Here is an 18812-nt window from a genome sequence, read left to right as displayed (position 1 = left end):
AGACACAAAAAGGCCCATGGGTTTGCCTTAAATTCCGAACATGCACTTGACTGGGAAGCACCGAGTCCTTTTGTCCCTCTCGGGCTCGGAGTGCCGAGGTGCTGTTCACCCTCCTGCCGCATGGAGGCGCAAAGGGAATGCCGCGCGGTGAGGAGGAGCGGCTGGAGCCGGTATTGGCCCGGGAGGGCCGAACTCCCATAATGCACCTTGTATCAACACGGCGTTGGGGGCAGCTTCGAGGAGGTGCCGGGGGCGCCCAGCGGACCCGCACGCACCCCGAGGCGTATCAGGCGGGGCCCGGGTGTTGGGGGGCGACTGGCAGCCATGGCGGAGTCGGCGCCTGCTCGGGTAAGAGTCCTCCTGGCGCGGACCCGAGGGCGCGTTCGGGACGGCTGAGCCCCGGCCGGGGCGGGGCTTCGAGGTGCGGGGCTGGGCGGCCGTGGTCCGCAGCTGGCGTGGGTCAACGCCGACCTCTCCGCGCAACCCCAGAGTTCTGCCCTCCCCCTGTCGGTTTCCTCCGCGTCGGGCCACAGCCCCAGTGCCACGCGCCTTCGCCGAGAAACTTCTCGGAGGTTTGTTTCATGTTCTTGGATTTGCTACCGTCCCTACACGTTTTCGTCCCGCCCTAAGAGAGCCCGTTTCCAGGCTGGCGAGGGGGCGCGGATTGGAAACCTTGGGTCCCCGTCACTGCCAGTGAACTTGCCCGGTGCTTCGGGGACCCCAGGACTCTGCCTCTCTGCGACCAGCTCGTTCTCGGGCTGATGGGTTTCCCTCGTTTCTTCTGCCGTGCTCTCCTGCTACAGACTCTGCCCTGGGTTGCAGCCGCAGGTTGAAGTCAGGCTGGGCTTCCTCTCCTTGGGACAGGTGTTATCTCACTGTGTAGTTGTTGGCTTTTGTCTGTGAAGCTGTCGATCTCTTTCCCTCTCCCCCTTCCCCAGATGTCCCCATTCAGGGAATGGCAAGACGTGGAGCTTGGGCACGGTGTCGGGAAACTAGGTATCAGCCGTAACTCAGCTCTCAGCTATCCACTTTAGTGATTTTAGGCAACTTTGTTCACTTGAAGCCTCCTTTTCCTTAGCTGTAAGTTGAGAGTGTTGGACTAGTTACTAGACGATCTCTAAGGTTTCTGGCAGCTCTGACACTCTCATATTATTACAAAGTGGTGGTTATTTTAATGATACAGGATGATTTGTTATAGGAAGGGTAGATGGAGTTTAATTGGTTTTTAGTGCAGCATTTCTCGATCTAGAAACACTTTCAAAATCGTGTGAGACCTTTGTGAGGATAGAGGGCTAAGGAGATCCTGTAGTGAAAACTTGACCATGAGCTGGGTGCATTGTATTTGGTTCTTGTAGGAAGTGGGTAAGAACTAAGAGGGGAAGGATTGGAAGACTTAAAGAACACAGTGTTTGCTTTCAACAAATTATGGAAACAAGACACAGATGTTCATGATAATCACAATATTTACCTCGTTTTGATTCCTTTAAGTTAAGGTGATCCAGTCAAAGACTTGCCTTTTCCCCAAGATCAAATTGTAGTACTAAAGTCGGGCAGGAGGACAAGTTACTAATTTCCAGAGTACTTCTTGACTGGTCAGCGCCGTTACCTACATGTCTACAACAGACCTTGTTAAAAAGAAGTCTTGGGTTTCCCAGGTGCCGCAGTGGTTGAGGGTTCGCCTGCCGATGCAGCAGACTTGGGTTCGTGCCCCGGTCTGGGAAGATCCCATATGCCGCGGAGCGGCTGGGCCCGTGAGCCATGGCCAATGAGCCTGCGCATCCGGAGCCTGTGCTCCGCAACGGGAGAGGCCACAACAGTGAGAAGCCTGCGTACCGCAAAAAAAAAAAAAAAAAAAAAAAAGAAGTCTTAAAGATCCTCCAAAATCCCCAACTATCCTTTAAGTAATTTATGGATCTGTCATTGCAGAACGTATTTAAATTGTCCTTGAGCATATTTCTTTTCTCATCTTGAGATGAAGATTCTGTACCTGTTATTTGACAGTATGGCCAAGTGGGTGCCCTGATGAAAACAACTAAAAATGCTGAGGGGGAAAAACAAATATATTTGAAATGTAGCTAGTAAAGAATACGTGGAGGGGCTTCCCTAGTGGCGCAGTGGTTAAGAATCCGCCTGCCAATGCGGGGGACCCGGGTTCAATACCTGGTCTGGGAAGATCCCACATGCCAGGGAGCAACTAAGCCCATGCACCACAACTACTGAGCCTGCGTTCTAGAGCCTGCATGCCACAGCTACTGAGCCCAAGTGACGCAACTACTGAGGCCCATGTACCTGGAGCCTGTGTCTGCAACAGGAGAAGCCACTGCAATGAGAAGCCCGTGCACCGCAATGCAGAGTAGCCCCCGCTCACTGCAACTAGAGAAAGCCTACACGCAGCAACGAAGACCCAACACAGCCAAAAATAAATAAATAAAATAAATTAAAAAAAATAAAGAATAAGTGGAGCCCAAAGACTAAGTGGAAAATGGAGTGCTTAAGAGGTAAGCAGAGTTCTGAAGCCAACTTTGAGGGCATTGGCTGAACATTCATCTGTAGTGTTTATGACCTCAAGGGGCCTGGAAAATAGAAGACAAAACTCAGAGCCTACGGTGGGGAGTCTAAGACGCCTCCTACTCCAGTCTCATAAAACTGAGACTTCAAAGGGCAACGTTCAGTGTGACCTGGAAGTAAGCTCTTACCCCCAAGGAGTGATTGCAAAGAAAATCATGTCAAACCTTGGTGCTGGGAGATGGGTGCAAGGTGCCCCTTGAAAATTCATGTTGACTCTCAAGTGGGTTTATTGCCTGAATTCACACGACCTTGGTGTCTGGGAAACCTTAAGCCAAGAATTTAGTTTAAAGTAGAGCCTCCAGCCGTCTATAAGAAATAAACACAGATCTTCTCCAGAGGAGTCTACACTTAACTCAGACTTCAGATAATTCTCAGATAAAATGCCAAGAAAAATGAATTCACAATAAAAAGTTATCCAAAAAGCGATGAAAAACTATGAGAAAAAGCCAGTAAAATTAATGGGCAACAAAATCAGACCTTCAGAGATTTCAGATATTGCAATTCCAGAAGAAAAACATATTGGAATTCCAGTAGGAAACACACACACACACACACACACGCGCGCACACGCGCACACACACACATGCACACACACAATCTGCACTGGAGGACATATTTGATGAATATCTAGTGGCTGAGGATATTGTAGGACTGATGCAAATACTAATACTTAGAAGTCCCGTAGATCCCAATCAGGATAAACATAAAGAAATCTCTACCTAGACACGTAATAGTGAAAGTACAGAATACAAGGCAGAGAGAATTCTTTTTTTTTTTTTTTTTTTTTTTGCGGTACGCGGGCCTCTCACTGTTGTGGCCTCTCCCATTGCGGAGCACAGGTTCCAGACGCGCAGGCTCAGCGGCCATGGCTCACGGGCCCAGCCGCTCCGCGGCATGTGGGATCTTCCCAGACCGGGGCACGAACCCGTGTCCCCTGCATTGGCAGGTGGACTCTCAACCACTGCGCCACCAGGGAAGCCCCAGAGAGAATTCTTAAAAGCAGCCAAACAAAAAAGATTAACTTCAAATGAACCATTGTAAGGCTGATGAGGTTCAGCTTCTCAGTAACAGTGGAAGCCAGCCAACAGTAGAATGGTTTCATCAAAGGGCTAAAAGAAAATAACTATGTAATCCCATATTTTAAAACTGTGCAAAAGTACCTTTCAAAAAAAAAAGGTAAAATATTTTCAGACAAATTAAAACTGACAATTTGTTACCAATATACTCTTTTTTTTTTCATTTTAACATCTTTATTGGAGTATAATTGCTTTACAATGGTATGTTAGTTTCAGCTTCACAACAAAATGAATCAGTTATATATATACATATGTTCCCATATCTCTTCCCGCTTGCGTCTCCCTCACCAATATACTCTTATTAAAGGAAGTTCTAAAGGATATACTTCAGGTACAAGGAAAATTATCTTAAGTGGAAAGTGAAAGTGTAAGAAAGTATGATGATCCATTAAAATGGGTAAATCTAAACAACTATTGACTGAATAAAACAGTAATAATCTCTTGTGGGTTAAAACCAAAGGCAGAATTAAAATACATGGCAGCATTGATGTAAACGTTAGGAAGAGATGATCAGAATTCAGATATTTAAAGGTCTTTGTAAGTAATTTCTAGGATGGTTGCTAAAAGACTAGAAATTGGCTGTATAACTTACAATTTAAAAGGGGGGATAATAGAATAAGAAAAAATTATCTAAAAGAAGGCAAGAAAGAAGATGGGATAAATAGCACAAAAAAGGTAAAAATAAATAAAAATAGGTCAACAATTACAGTAAATGTAAATGGACTAAATGTTCTAGTTAAAAGGCAAAGATTGATAGGATTGGTTAAAGTTCAGCAAATGGCTTATAAGAGATACAACTGAAAGATAAAGCTATAGAAATGGTTGACTATAACAGGATATGAAAACATGTATCAGGCTAATACTAATCAAAAGAAAAATGGCTTAACTGTATTAATATTGCTAGAGATAGACGGCTACTACTACTTTTATAATAGTAAAAGACTCAATTTACCAGGCTGATAGGACATTTCTAATCTTATGTGCACCTAATTATACTGTCTCAAAATATATAAAACAAAAATTGATAGAACTATAAGGAAAATCCATTATCATAGTAGAAATTTTAACACAACCTTAGTATTTTATCAAGCAGAGAAAAACTAGTAAGGGTGCAGTGCATGCAATAGAACTTTCTGAGATGATGGAAATATTCTCTCTGTCCTGTTCAGTGTAGTAGCTACAAAGTACATGTGGCTATTTGAGCACTTGCAATGTGGCTCAATAGCTGAGGAACTGAATTTTTAATTTAATTTTAATTAATTTAAATTTAAGCATCCACATGTTTCTAGTGGCTGTTATATTGGACAGCACAGATATAGAGGATAATACTAATTTTTTTATCCACATATCAATATATAATTTCAACGTTCAGAGAGATTAGTGAAAAAAGAGAGAAGGCAAAAATACCCCATTAGAAATGAAAGTGTGTTCTGGTGGCTGATGCTGACTGTAGACCAGGACCTTAGGTAGGGTTGTTGAACAGAACATCACCATCACCACCACCAACATCCCTCTCCATGTGGCTTGGGATTCTTCAGGCGATTCCAGCACCTACATGCCTATGATTTGCTCTGCTTGACATGGAGTGGGGCAGACACAAACTGTCCCTGACAAACCCTCCTTTAATTGCAGATTCGTGAACAAAATAGATGTTGTTGTCTTAAGCCACAAAATTTGGGATTATTTATGATCTAGCAATTGATGATTGGAACAGATACCTATGGAATATATTTAAATACCAAAAGGTGTTAAAAAATACCTTACAAAAGGAGTATATACTATGTGTGTGAATTGAAACATTTTATCCTAAAGATGTCACTTCTCAAATTTATCTATGGACTTGATGCAGTGCCAAACAAAATCTCTAAAGATATTTTTATGAAACCTTTCGAGCTTGTAAACTATCAACAGGCCAAAATTAGTCAAGATACTCCTGTAAAATAAGGAGGTGGGACTTGTATCAATAATTATCAAAAAGCTGTGGTCATTAAGATGGTAATTTTAGTAAAGCAGTAGAAAAATTGACCCATAGAACAGAACAGAGATGCCAGAAACAGACTGACTGTATGTATGAAAACTTGATTTATGACAGAGATAGCATTAAAAATTAGTGGGTAGGGCTTCCCTGGTGGCGCAGTGGTTGAGAGTCCGCCTGCCGATGCAGGGGACATGGGTTCGTGCCCCGGTCCGGGAAGATCCCACATGCCGCGGAGCAGCTGGGCCCGTGAGCCATGGCTGCTGAGCCTGTGCGTCCTGAACCTGTGCGCTGCAGTGGGAGAGGCCACAACAGTGAGAGGCCCGCGTACTGCAAAAAAAAAAAAAAAAAAAAAAATTAGTGGGTAAATGATGGATTTTTCATTATATAGTATTAGATCTATTTATTGACTTTCCATATGAAAATCAAAGCTTGCACTGTACACAAATACTGTCTCAGTTCTAGTTGAGAAAAATGCTTAAATGTGAAAGTCAAAACTATCAAGTGTTTAGAAGACAGTATTGTGGGATATAGATTTTTTTTTATACCTGACACAAAAGTTCAAACCACAAAAGAATTAATACTGATAAAACTCAACTACATTAAAACTAAGGACTTTTAATCAAACGATAATAAAGAGAATTTTAAAATGAGGCACAAATAAGGGAAGTTATTTGTAACACATATGACTGATAAAGATTAGTATACAGAATTTACAGAGAAATTGTATGAGACAACCTCATAGATCCTATGAGAAGTCAGATAACCCAAAAGATAAATGGATTAAAGATTTCAGTCAAAGGAAGTTTGAATGGCCAATAAACATAAAAAAGATGCTTATCCCTTGTTAAAAATCAAGGAAAATGCAGGTTAAAACCATGATGAGGTATCATTTCAGATCTACTAGAGGGATGCAAATTTTAGTTTGACAGTAACAAATGTTGATGAAGCTGTGGAACAGCCAGAATACTTACAGACTTCTGACAAGAATGAAATTGGTATGACTGCTTTGGAAAACATTTGACATTATCTGCTTAAGTTCAGGATGTGTATATACCCTATGAGCCAACAATTCCCCTCCTAGGACTATACCCTTGGGAAACTTGCCCATGTCCACTAGAAGCCAGACACAATTCTATTTATCATAGCACTGCTTGTAATGACAGAGATGGGGAAACATCAATAGTGGAATAGAAAAATAAACTGTGGTATAGTCACACGATGGAATATTATACAGCAATGAAAATGAATTAATTAAAGCCACCTGCAACAACAAGCTATTCCCAGGAGTTGTAGAAAAGTGACTTGTTCATATAAAATCCTAAAACATGCAAAATTTAAAGAATATATATTTTTTGGAAACAAACGTAAAAAAAAACAAACATGAAAAAGGGCAGTTAATAGTAAAAACCAAATTTGGGATAGTAGTTACTTCAGAGAGTTGCACAAAGGACTGTAAAGGTGATATATATAAAACACACACACACACACACACACACACACACACACACACACACACACACACACAGGCATACCTCATTGTATTGTGCTTTGCTTTATTGCACTTGGTAGATACTGTGTTTCTTACAAACTGAAGGTTTGTGGCAACTCTGTGTTGAGCAAGTCTGTCATCGACCATTTTTCCAACGTGTTTGCTCACTTTGTGTCTCTGTGTCACATTTTGGTAATTCTCAAAATATTTTGAACTTTTTCATTGTTTTTATATTTGTTATGGTGATCTGTGAACTTTGATGTTAATATTACAGAAAGAAGGCTCAGATGATGGTCAGCATTATTTACCTGAAAAAATTTAATTTTTTAATTAAGGTATATACTTTTTTTAGATGTAATGCCATTGCATTAGACTACAGAACAGTGTAAACATAACTTTTTCTATGTACTAGAAAACCAAAAAATTCATGTGACTTGCTTAATTGTGATACTTGCTTTAAGAACCCACAGTATTCTCCGAGGTATGCTGTGTGCATGTGTATATGTGTGTGTATATACATATATATTTAATTTTAATTAATTAATTTTTTAAACTGAGTGGTGGTTACATGGAGATTTGTTGTCACTACTTTATATATTTTATGTATTATGTAAATATTGTTTTTTAAACTATTCAGTAAGTCATGGTATCTCAGAAGTGACCTTAAATATCATCTAGTCCAGCTTAAGCAAGTATCACTTTAGAGTGTTATTTAATTGTTCAGTGTTTTACTCAAGCAGATTGTAGGTGTCTAAACAACAGGGGCTGTGTCTTGTACTTAATGGGTTTCAGACCATGGCTGCAGGCCCAATGTATGATACATGATCTGACACTATGATACAATATGCAAGCAGGACTGTCCCAGAAAATCTAGAAATACAGTTAGTGTAAGTATACTTTTAAAAAATTTCTCACTACCTTCAGGAATTTTCTTATATATGGAACTTAAGAAAAAAATTATGGAGGAATACGTGTTTATTGAAAAAGTCAAACAAGCAATAGTTTATAATCAAAGATTAAAATTCCTCTCTCTCATATCCTGAGACTGACTCATGTTAGTATAGTTTGGTGAATACCTTCCCAAACCTTTCTGTGTGTGGAAACATATACACGTATCTTTTCTCTTCTTTAGGAAAATGAAGTCAGAATAAATATGTTTCCCTAAAAGTTGACAGCCTATCAATGTATGATGAACAGTCTTCCAAACCATACATATAGATCTAACTCATTCTTTTTAACAGTTGTATAACATCATCTTTGGTCGTGCCATAATTTATTTAACCATCCTCTTATTAATAGACATCTAGAGGGAGTTCCCTTGTGGTCCAGTGGTTAGGACTTGGTGCTTTCACTGCCATGGCCCGAGTTTAATCCCTGGTTGGGGAACTAAGGTACCGCAAGCCACGCGGTGTGGCCAAAAAAAATATTAGACATCTAGATTATTTCCAAGTTTTGGCTATTCCAGAGAATGTTGCCAGTAATCATCTTTGTATGTATGTCACTAAACAGTAATGCCATTTATTTTTGAAGATTCCCATAGCGGTACTACTAGGTGAAAGGGTTTTTAATGACTTCCTGGATATTTTCTTTCCTCAAAGTTTGTAGTGTTTTTCATTCCTTCCAGGAGTGTTATGGAAGTGCCAGTTTTACCACATCATAGTCAGCTCTGAATGTTGTTCCTGCCCCTTTCTTTCATATTTCTCAACCTCGTGGGTGAAAAGTGGTTTCACTTGGTTGTATGTGCATTCCTGACTGCTAATGTGGCTGTCTTTTCATTGGCTTATTGACCACCTGCATTTCCACTTTCGCAAATTATTTATAGTTGCAGTTTTATCTTTGGGTTGTTTATCTTTCCTTTGCACTTCATATCCTGTTTACAGATATTCTCTCCCAGTTTGTTTTTAGACTTTGTTTATGGTATCTTTTATAATAGCTAATATTTTCTCCTTAACATTCTGAGTGTTGCTTACTGAGATATAATTTACATACAGTAAAATTTACTCCTTCGGCATAACTGTAGTTAAGTGAGTTTTGAAAAACGTGTAGCCATCATATTACCAAGTTATAGAATATTGTCATCATCCCAGAAATTACCCCTAAGTAATTAATTTCCCCCAATCCCCGCCTCTGGCAACCACTGATCTCTGATTTGTGTCTATAGTTTTGCCTTTTCCTCAATTCACGTAAATGGAATACAGTATGTAGCATTTTGTGTCTGGCTTCTTTCACGTAGCCTAGTGATTTTGGCATTTACCCATGTTGTTACAAGTCTCAATAATTTGTTCCTTTTCATTGCTAAGGAGTATTCTGATATACGATATGTCTTTCCTAGGGCTGCTGTAACAAAATCCCACCAACTAGGTGGCTTAACCAAAAAATTTATTGTCTCACAGTTGCGGAGGCTAGAAGTCTGCAATCAGGGTGTCCACCGGGTTGGTTCCTTATGAGGACTGTGAGGGAGAGTCTGTTCCATGCCTCTCCCCCAGCTTCTGGTGGTGCCAGGTGTTTCCTTGGCTTGTTGCCGCATAACTCCAACCTCTGCCTCCACTTTCACGTGGTTGTCTTCTCCTTGTATGTGCCTTCACATCGTCTCTTCTCTCTCTGTGTGTTTGTCTCTGTCTGTATTCCTCCTTCTTTACTAGGACACCAGTCACATTGGATTAGAGCCCACTGTCATGACCTCATTTTAACCTGATTACTCGGTGAAGACTATCTCCAAGTAAAATCACATTGTGAGGTACTAGGGGTTAGGACGTCCACATACCTTTTTGGGGAGACACAATTGAACCCATAACGTACGAATGGACACAGTTTGTTTGTTTATCCATTCACCAGTTGATGGACATTCAAATTGTTTCTGTCATGATAGATAATTTAAAACAAAAGAAAAGAGGAACCTTGGCTTGCCTGCTCTTTTTAGCCTTTGACTACGTGGAAGAGGAGAGATGTTATTTCTCTGCTCAGATCCCAACCCACCTTCCTGTTTGGAAAAAGTGCTAGAAAGCAACACAGTGCTGGCCACAGAAAGGAAAGAGGAGATTCCAAAAAACTAGAGACTTAGAGACTTAAAGTTAAAAGCAGAACATGTGATGAAATGAATTTACCCAGTAATCTAATTTTTTTGTTTCATTTGTATTTTTCTTTTACATTAAACTTTTCTTTAAATCTTTTTTAAGGGGGATATTTAAGCTTTTGACTGTATGCTCAATAATGAACTGAGTTGGTTAACTGGAGTAGGTCATGCAAACTTAAGAGTTCAGTTCTGTGCCGGTTGGTTTCATCTTGTCCCCTCTTTCTCCAGACCATAAGCTCTGGCCCTAGCAGTTCTTTCAAAGATATTTCCTTTCAGTGCCTTGTTCTCAGTGTCCTCATTATGGTTAGAGAAGCAGCCTTGAATCAAGTGTATGCTGTTACACTTGAGAATATGAAGTTTCAGGGGTTTCGGACTGAAATGAACATGCAGTGAGACAGTGAGGGCAGGAGGCAGTTCAGGAAGACTTCCCAAGTGTTGGTTTTAGTAATTTTGAGGTTCAGCCACAGTGATTTTTCTACTGTCTGGGACAGACCATAAAAATGTGAAGTCTGAGGACAATGTCCGAGGACTTAGTCAAGTCATTTAAGTAAATGTTTATGAAGGATTTAGTAGGTGTTTTCACTATACTAGTTGCTAGGGTGCAAAGATGAATGAGGTGAGTCTTGTAGGTCCTGCTAAGGAATTTTGTCTTGATTGTGGGGAGCCACTGAAAGGTTTTTAGCAGGGCTGACATAATCAGCTACAAGTCAAGAAGGAATGTGAAGTTGAGTGTGGATGTAAGTTACATCATTTATCATAGCAAAGTGTTAGAAATAGTCCAAAATATCAAGTAGAAAGAAATGGGCTTAAAAACTGAATACTGATGCAGGAAAGTCTTACGGAATATGCTGACAGTGAAACACAGGTAACAAAACATGTACAATATGATTGCAGTTTTGTTGAAAAAGAAATAAGTTAAAAGATGAAAAAAACTTATAGGAAATACACCAAAATTCCAAGCTTATTTCTGGATGGTGGTATTTTACATACATTTTTCTTTCTTCTTCTTTTCAGCTTTTTCTTGTTACAGGATAGATGTATAGTTTGCAGCATCAGAATGTAAAAGCACCTGCTTTTTATTTTTATATGTTTTTCATGCTTTTATTAGTTTACTGCATGGTATATGCCTCTTAATCTTTTTTTTTAAATAAATTTATTTATTTATTTTTGGCTGTGTTGGGTCTTCGTTGCTGTGCGCGGCCTTTCTCTAGTTGCAGTGATCGGGACTACTCTTTGTTGCGGTGCGTGGGCTTCTTATCGTCGTGGCTTCTCTTGTTGTGGAGCACGGGCTCTAGGCGCGCAGGCTTCAGTAGCTGTGGCACACGGGCTCAGTAGTTGTAGCTTGCGGGCTCTAGAGCGCAGGCTCAGTAGTTGTGGCACATGGGCTTAGTTGCTCCGTGGCATGTGGGATCTTCCCGGGCCAGGGCTCGAACCTGTGTCCCCTGCATTGGCAGGCGGATTCTTAACCACTGCACCACCAGGGAAGCCCCGCACATGCTTTTTAAATTGAAAAGAAAGAAAAGAAGTAGAAACTAGGTGCTGTAAGCGCTCCTGGACCCACTGGACCCATTGTGTTTTTTCACCTGTTGTTTGGAAGTGACACTGACTGCCTGACGCCGTATCTGGTTCTTCAGCACAGGAGGAAGCGCCGCTCCACCCCTTTGACTTCCTCCACGCTGCCCCCACAAGCACCAGAGGAAAGCTCCTATTTGCAGACCACAGATATCTCACTCTGGACAGTGGTGGCCGCTATTCAAGCTGTGGAGAAGAAGATGGAGTCCCAGGCTGCCCGGCTGCAGAGCCTGGAGGGCCGGACGGGGACGGCTGAGAAGAAGCTGGCCGACTGCGAGAAGACGGCCGTGGAGTTGGGGAACCAGCTGGAGGGCAAGTGGGCGGTGCTGGGGACCCTGCTGCAGGAGTACGGGCTGCTGCAGAGGCGGCTGGAGAACGTGGAGAACCTGCTGAGGAACAGGAACTTCTGGGTCCTGCGGCTGCCCCCGGGCAGCAAGGGTGAGGCCCCCAAGGTAAGCCTTGAGGGTTGAGAGTCAGACCAGAGGGGGTGGGCCCAGCCCTTTGTTAGTGAAGATTCTCAGTGGCTGGCTTTTCCTTTGTGGCTTTGGTAGGAGACACTCACTATGTGACATTTGTGATTTCAGGTGTCCAGGTCACTTGAAAATGATGGAGTCTGTTTTTCAGAGCAGGAGTGGGAGAACCTGGAGGGCTGGCAGAAGGAGCTGTACACAAATGCGATGAAAAGCAGCTATGAGACTCTGGTCTCTCTAAGTAAGTAGCAGAGTTTTCTCCCTAGAATTTGCTCTTAGGCATCCTACAATTCTTGGCCAAGTAGCTTGTGACCCAGGCTGCATCTGTGATTCTAGTGGGCTGTGGATCCTCTCTTGGCCTCAGCCAGGTTGAGAAATGGGAGTCTCCAGGCCCTCAATTTATGAAGACTTTCGGAAAGGTCTTGGTGTTGTGCATTTTGTATTTCTTCCCTGTGCTCATGTAGTCGGTTCACCGCTGTGGCCTGTCCCGTTGCGGAGCACAGGCTCCGGATGCACAGGCTCAGTGGCCATGGCTCACGGGCCCAGCCGCTCCGCGGCATGTGGGATCTTCCCGGACCGGGGCACGAACCCGTGTCCCCTGCAGCGGCAGGCGGACTCTCAACCACTGCGCCACCAGGGAAGCCCCCAGTCAGTTCTTGATAATATTTACTAATAGATAAGATGTCATCATGTGCCTTAGGGTTTAACATGGCTAGGGTTCCTCATGCTGCATTTAATACTTAGGACTGCTTGACAGGAAATCCTTTGTTGCCTGGGATGGGCAGACAGCATGGGCTCACCAAACACTGTTTCTTGGCGTTTACCTGGAATTACAGATGGTCCTTGTGGTCCCAGTGTTCATTTTGTGTTGATGAGAAGTGCCGATTGATAGATGTACATCTTTATATGTAAAATGTAGGCTATTACATAATAAATGCATTTTGTTTGGTTGACAAAATCTTTTAGCACCTAGGTCCGTGGAGCCTTGTCAAGAAGGCCAGCGTGCCTGGAGCGAAGCGGAGGGGGAGGGGAGTAGCAAATAGGTCAGAGATGGGACTGTGTGACCTCGACTGGCTCACGTGTTCTGCTAGTGGCTGTTTCCTTGTCTGTCATAGTGGGGGGTAGCGGTGCTGACCTTACCTTGCAGTGCTGTAGCCCAGATGAAGTTAGATACCCGGAGAGGAGCCCATGTCTGTGGGTGGCAATGGTGGTGTTGGAAGGAAAGCAGTGGGCTCTGAAGCCTGACCACCTGTGCCTCAAACGGCTGAGAAGGGGCATTGAAGGCAGCAGTTAGCTGAATGGATCACTCGAATTGGCCATAATTTTCTAATTGTCCCAAACTGCTAAGGGAAAGTGACTTTGAATCTTTTGAAGTTTTAATATCAGCTCCTTGACATTGGTCACCTTGTTCATCGGCAAATGACCAGTACTGTCTCCTGGGCTCACACTGTGCCGTTTCCAACCCAGAGGTGCTCGGCCAGCCAGAAGGAGAAGCGGAGTTGGGTACAGAGATGCTGGGTGACTTGGAGGAGGAAGACGCTCGTGGTGTCCACCCAGGTGAGTGGCTCCAGAACACTCTCCCCCGGGCCCGCTCCCTGCAGCCTGTAGCGAGCTGCCCCACTGCTAAACGGCCAGACACTGATTGTTAGTAACCTCACCCGGCATTTAGTTGTTCTAAAGTCCTTCATGATTATCATCAGCTCACCTATTATATGTGTATCTTACCTCCTTAACTGCTGTGTGGAGTCCCTAAGGTTCACGGCCGTGTCACACTTCTCTATGCCCTGCAGACAGTGTAGAGTGTCTAACAGGCCTTAGTCAAAACCCACTGGAGATTGAGAATAGGGTTGGTCAGATCTTCAGGAGTGAAGCTAACTGGGTAAGTGGCAGGAGAAACCGTTGTAAACCAGGTAATTTGGGGAGAATATGCAGGAAGAACAGAGCTGGATACGTGAATTTTTAAGCTATAGGTTCAGTTGTTTGGTTTTTTAAAAATTATTCACATGTATTATTTTAACACTCTGTAACACTTAAATTAGCTTAGGTGTTACCTATGTATACTTTACCATTTTCCACAGAGTTGAATACAAATTTGTGGACAAGCTTAGAGGATTTATAACACTGTTCTGTAAGAATAACATATTCGGATTTCTGATCAGTATGTCTCTACCTGAGTATAGGTTACTTTTTCAGGTCTTGCAGCCCAGTCTGTCTCATCCTCTTCCAAATTATCCTGATTCCCTTGATCCTGGGGTACTTTGATTTGAGCCCTTCTGAAATTCACAGATGTTTGTTCAGCTCTGAAAAAACCAAAGGTGCTAGAATGTGATCTTTTTTGTGGCTCTTCTTTGTCTTGGCAGTGGAAGGGGTTATGATCAAGCAGGAGATACAGTACACGCAGGACGGCTCTGCGGAACTTCCTGGAGAGTTCTCGGGCATTGCCGAAGAGCACGCTTTCCTGAGCCCGGAGCAGCCTGAGCTCTGGGATGGTCAGGGACGTTCTGTCCTCTTGGAATCAGGTCCCGGGGACACTAATCCAGAGGAGCCCATTGAGGGCAGTAGAGACCCTGGCAGTGGCAGAACTCTGGGCTGCCCCCCGAAGCAGAAGTCTACCAGGCAGCTGCAGCTGGGTCAGCAGCGTGGGCAGGGCCTGAAGCTGAAAAGGGACACTGCTGGCCCCTACGAATGTTCCGAGTGCGAGGCCATCTTCCGCTGTAAGCAGCAGCTGGCCGCACATCTGCGGACCCACTCAGGATGGGAGCCTTACACGGCCTCGGAGCCAGAGGAGAGCCTTCGGCCCCGGCCCCGGCCCCAGCTTAAGCCCCAGCCCCGGAAGGCGAAGCTGCACCAGTGTGATGTGTGCACAAGGAGCTTCAGCTGCAGGGTGAGCCTGCTGACCCACCAGCGCTGCCACCTGCAGGAGGGGCCCGGTGCCGGCCGCCGGGTCCAGGAGCGGTTCTCACCCAACAGCCTGGTCGCCCTGCCCGGCCACATCCCTTGGAGGAAAAGCCGGAGCGCCCTCATCTGTGGTTACTGCGGCAAGAGCTTCAGCCACCCGTCCGACCTGGTGCGGCACCAGCGCATCCACACGGGCGAGCGGCCCTACAGCTGCCCTGAGTGTGAGAAGAGCTTTGTCCAGAAGCAGCACCTCCTGCAGCACCAGAAGATCCACCAGCGGGAGCGGGGCGGGCCAGCCCTGGAGCCCGGAAGGCCCAACGGCCTGCTTTAGGGGTGCCGGCCCCTCGCCCGACTGGGGGAGGCAGAGGGGGCTGGCACTGTCCCCCCGAAGAGACAGTGTAGCGTCAGGGACTGACTTCTTTCTGAGGGGAGTCACTTTGATTTGCTTTCCCTTGACCAGGCGCCAGGCCGAGCCCAAAGGCTGCCCTGAAAACCACGGAAGAGGAGGAGTCGGGGCCAGGCCTCTCCTGCTGTCTTCACCCTGCTGCCGAGTTTGCCATCTCTGTGGCACCGTCAAGTCTCTGCTTTTCCCATCCGAGTTGATAGTCGTGGGCTGGGGTTGGCTCTCGGAGCCTGCAGGGCTGGTGGCCTGTTCCAGGGCCCGTCCCGGCATTCAGGTCTTCCCGAGGGTTGAGTCGGGCCAAAGGAGCGAGCAGACACGTGGAAGCCCTCTAGCTGCTCTTCTTTTGTCATCTCCTTGTTAATAACAAGTAGAAGAAATAATTTAAATGAACTGCTTACCGTGCTCTGAAGACCCTTTTTTTTTGGAATTAGATTTTAGTTGGTTAAAAAAAAAGTCTGACAATTTTTAGATTTCCAGAGTTGTAGAAGTTGTTCCTAACATGGGGACTGGGCCTGCCCTCTGGGAGGGGATCACTTATGGGGCTCTTTTAGCCCACCCACATTTAGTCAGGGCCGTAGTGCTGGGCTCCCTCTTGTGCGGGTGCTTGGCACTCCGGAATAGGGCTACCTGACCGAGAGGAGGAGAGTAGTAGGGTCAGACCCCAGAACCCCTGCTGGGAATGAAGGGTCCTGTAAAGGAGCTGAGGTACGGTCCTGCTTCTCTGAGTTTGGGTTTCTCTCTGCTCTTCCATCCCATCCTTGCTGCGGTTCTGCAGCCTCCCAGCATAGAAGACTACTTTTTACTTAAGGTTGTTCAGCTTATACCAGTGGTTACTTGAGTTGGTTTTTATTATACCAGTTGTTTCTTGAGGTTGTTCAGATCACACACTTTCCACAGTAGCTCTGGGATTGACTATTCCTGAAATGGTGGAAAAAAAGCACACAGATGCCCATCTCTCAGGAGTGTTGAATGCCTGCCCCACTGTTGTTTGGGGAGATGAGAGTGGGCTCCTGGGTCCTATGTGAATGTCCCGTTCGATGTTTGCAGTTGCCTAGAATAAAACTTAACTACTAGCAAAAAAAAAAAAAAAAAAAAAAACCCACAAAACTCCTGTTTGATGTTTTTCTCCATTTGTCAAGAATACCCTCCTGGGGCCAAGATGGAGGCGATGCCTGACCTGGAGCAGTGCCAGAGGCCTGATGGCATAGCCTGACCTGCATCCTTCCTTAAACCTAGGGAGATGAGAAGAGGCGTGTATGGGAATACTCACCAACACCTGTGGTGGTCGAGGGCTGCAGGCAGTCTGAGCATCTGAACGTTGGGAGGTAGAGAGGGCAGGTGAGACACGGTGGGTGCACCAGGAGTCCTGGGGAGCACTTAGGGGTATTGGCTTAGCTACACATGTGGCCGTGTGGGTCCATCTTAAACATGGTGCTGAGTGGCGAATGTAAGAAGTTGAATGAGATCTATAACACAATACCATTTCTGTAAATTAAAAACGTACACAAAACAAATCACTTTGTAAGAACACATAGAAGCGAAAAGTTACATACAGGCATTATGGTTGCCCATGGGAGGAGTGAGTGGGATATGGGGTTGAGAAGAAACTAAATAAATAGATAAAAATGAGCTTGGTCGCTGTAAGGTAAGGGATTATCTTGGTGTAGAAACGGAATGTGGAGGGAAGCTGTCGTAGGGCAGCGCCGTGAGAGGTGCTCAGCTTCATTGTATGGAGGAAAACGTCTGGAGCGTCTCTCCTAAATCCCTTCTCCAGTCTCCTGCCTGCGGGTTTTTGCATTAGAGATACCCCCTATCCCATCCTTGGCTATTCTTACCTCCCAGTGAGTGCTTTAATGTGACCAGCCTTTGCCTCGCATCATGGGGAGAAAAAGTACAAGATAGGCTCCTATTTCTCCAGCAAAGTTAGGTGGTTCTTGAGGCAGGGAAATGATTGTCTTAATCCGTCAGACTAGTGTGATAATGGCTAATGTTTACTGAGCACTCATGTGCTAGTCACTGTTCTAAGTTCTTCACATAAAAGTGAACTTAATCCTCACAAGACCCTATGTGGTGGGTACGATTATTACCCCATTTCCCACGTGAGATGCGGGAAGAGACCTGAAAGGTGATGCAGAAGCAGAGGTGGCTGTGAACCAGGCCATCTTGCTTCAGTGCTCACACACTCCACCACAGGCTCTGTTGCTTCTGGCTGACCACGATTAAGGACCTCGTGTCTGGGTTGGATTCTAAGTCCTTGTTACCCAAAGTGTGGTCTCTGCACCAGAAGCATTGGCACCCCCTGGGAGCTTGGTAGAAGGGCAGGCTCCGAGACTCACTGAATCAGAATCTGCATTTTAACAGGATCTCCAGGTCATGCTCTGCACACAGAATACACTGTTTTAAGTGATACAAAAAATCTTGGCCAGCTTCAACTGTCCTTCATTGAAAGTCTGCTCTGCTGGGTGATGAGAAGGAAACAGACTGTGCAACTGCCTGAAGGACAGGGATGATCAAGTTAGATTAAATCAGCATATAGTGAAGAGTGAAATGCCAAACATGAGAGACTCATCTGTCCAATCTTCTCCTTCCTATTCCACCAGGTAAGGGCCTAATCATCGCCCATCTACTTTTCACTCAGTAACCTAACTGGTCTCCTACCCTTAATCACGTCCTTTTTGCTACCAGGGTTATTGTCCTGGAACACAGATTGGACATGGGCTTTCCTCAAAGCCTTGCAGTGCACTGACGCTACTGATGAAGAGCAAGCTTTTAAGTGTAGATTCAAGACTTGGACAACCTAACCTGCTCTGGGTTTGTTCGCTTCTCACACTAAATTCTCTCTCCTGCTGCCACAGTGGGATTCCCGTCACTTAGTCAATAAGCCATACTTTCCCACGACTGAATTCAGCTCAGGCTTTCCCTCTCCGGGGAATGCCCTTCTCTGTGAACCAAGTACTATTTATTTTTCACTACTCAGTTCGTAGGCCCCCTTTTGTGGAAGCTTCCCTTGTTCATTTCTTTTATTCAACAAATATATGTTGAGCACCTATTATTTAGGTACTGTTTTAAATACTTGGGGTATGTCAGTGTACAGAAAAACAGTCTTTGCCCTAGCTGAGTTTACATTCGATCAAAATACATTTCCTTTAAAAAAAATTATTTTTAATTGAAGTATAGTTGATGTACAACATGTAAGTTACAGGTGTCCAGTATAGTGATTCACAGTTTTTAAAGGTTATACTCCATTTATAGTTATAAAATACTGGCTATATTCCCTGTGCTGTA

The 18812-nt window shown here is 44.4% G+C and overlaps 1 protein-coding gene across 1 annotated transcript; it reads left to right on the top strand.

Moving 5' to 3' along the window:
• The first annotated feature begins 183 nt into the window (after positions 1-183).
• On the top strand, positions 184-16643 carry ZNF212 (zinc finger protein 212). The gene is made up of 5 exons (XM_033412671.2): positions 184-348; positions 11819-12208; positions 12341-12467; positions 13694-13783; positions 14587-16643. Exons 1-5 carry the CDS (start codon positions 325-327, stop codon positions 15453-15455), a joined length of 1500 nt encoding a protein of 499 aa, XP_033268562.1. The 5' UTR covers positions 184-324; the 3' UTR covers positions 15456-16643.
• The last annotated feature ends 2169 nt before the right edge of the window (positions 16644-18812 follow it).

The sequence above is a fragment of the Orcinus orca genome, chromosome 9, assembly GCF_937001465.1.
Source record: "Orcinus orca chromosome 9, mOrcOrc1.1, whole genome shotgun sequence".
Taxonomy (NCBI): domain Eukaryota; kingdom Metazoa; phylum Chordata; class Mammalia; order Artiodactyla; family Delphinidae; genus Orcinus; species Orcinus orca.
This window is presented reverse-complemented; position numbering and strand designations above follow the sequence as displayed.

What these genes read in the sequence shown, in the direction of transcription:
- ZNF212 (XM_033412671.2), top strand. Translation starts at nt 325, where the DNA reads ATGGCGGAGTCGGCGCCTGCTCGG. An exon ending in CGGAGTCGGCGCCTGCTCGG is followed by an intron (nt 349 to 11,818) that starts GTAAGAGTCCTC and finishes CTGGTTCTTCAG; the next exon opens with CACAGGAGGAAGCGCCGCTC. An exon ending in GCAAGGGTGAGGCCCCCAAG is followed by an intron (nt 12,209 to 12,340) that starts GTAAGCCTTGAG and finishes TTGTGATTTCAG; the next exon opens with GTGTCCAGGTCACTTGAAAA.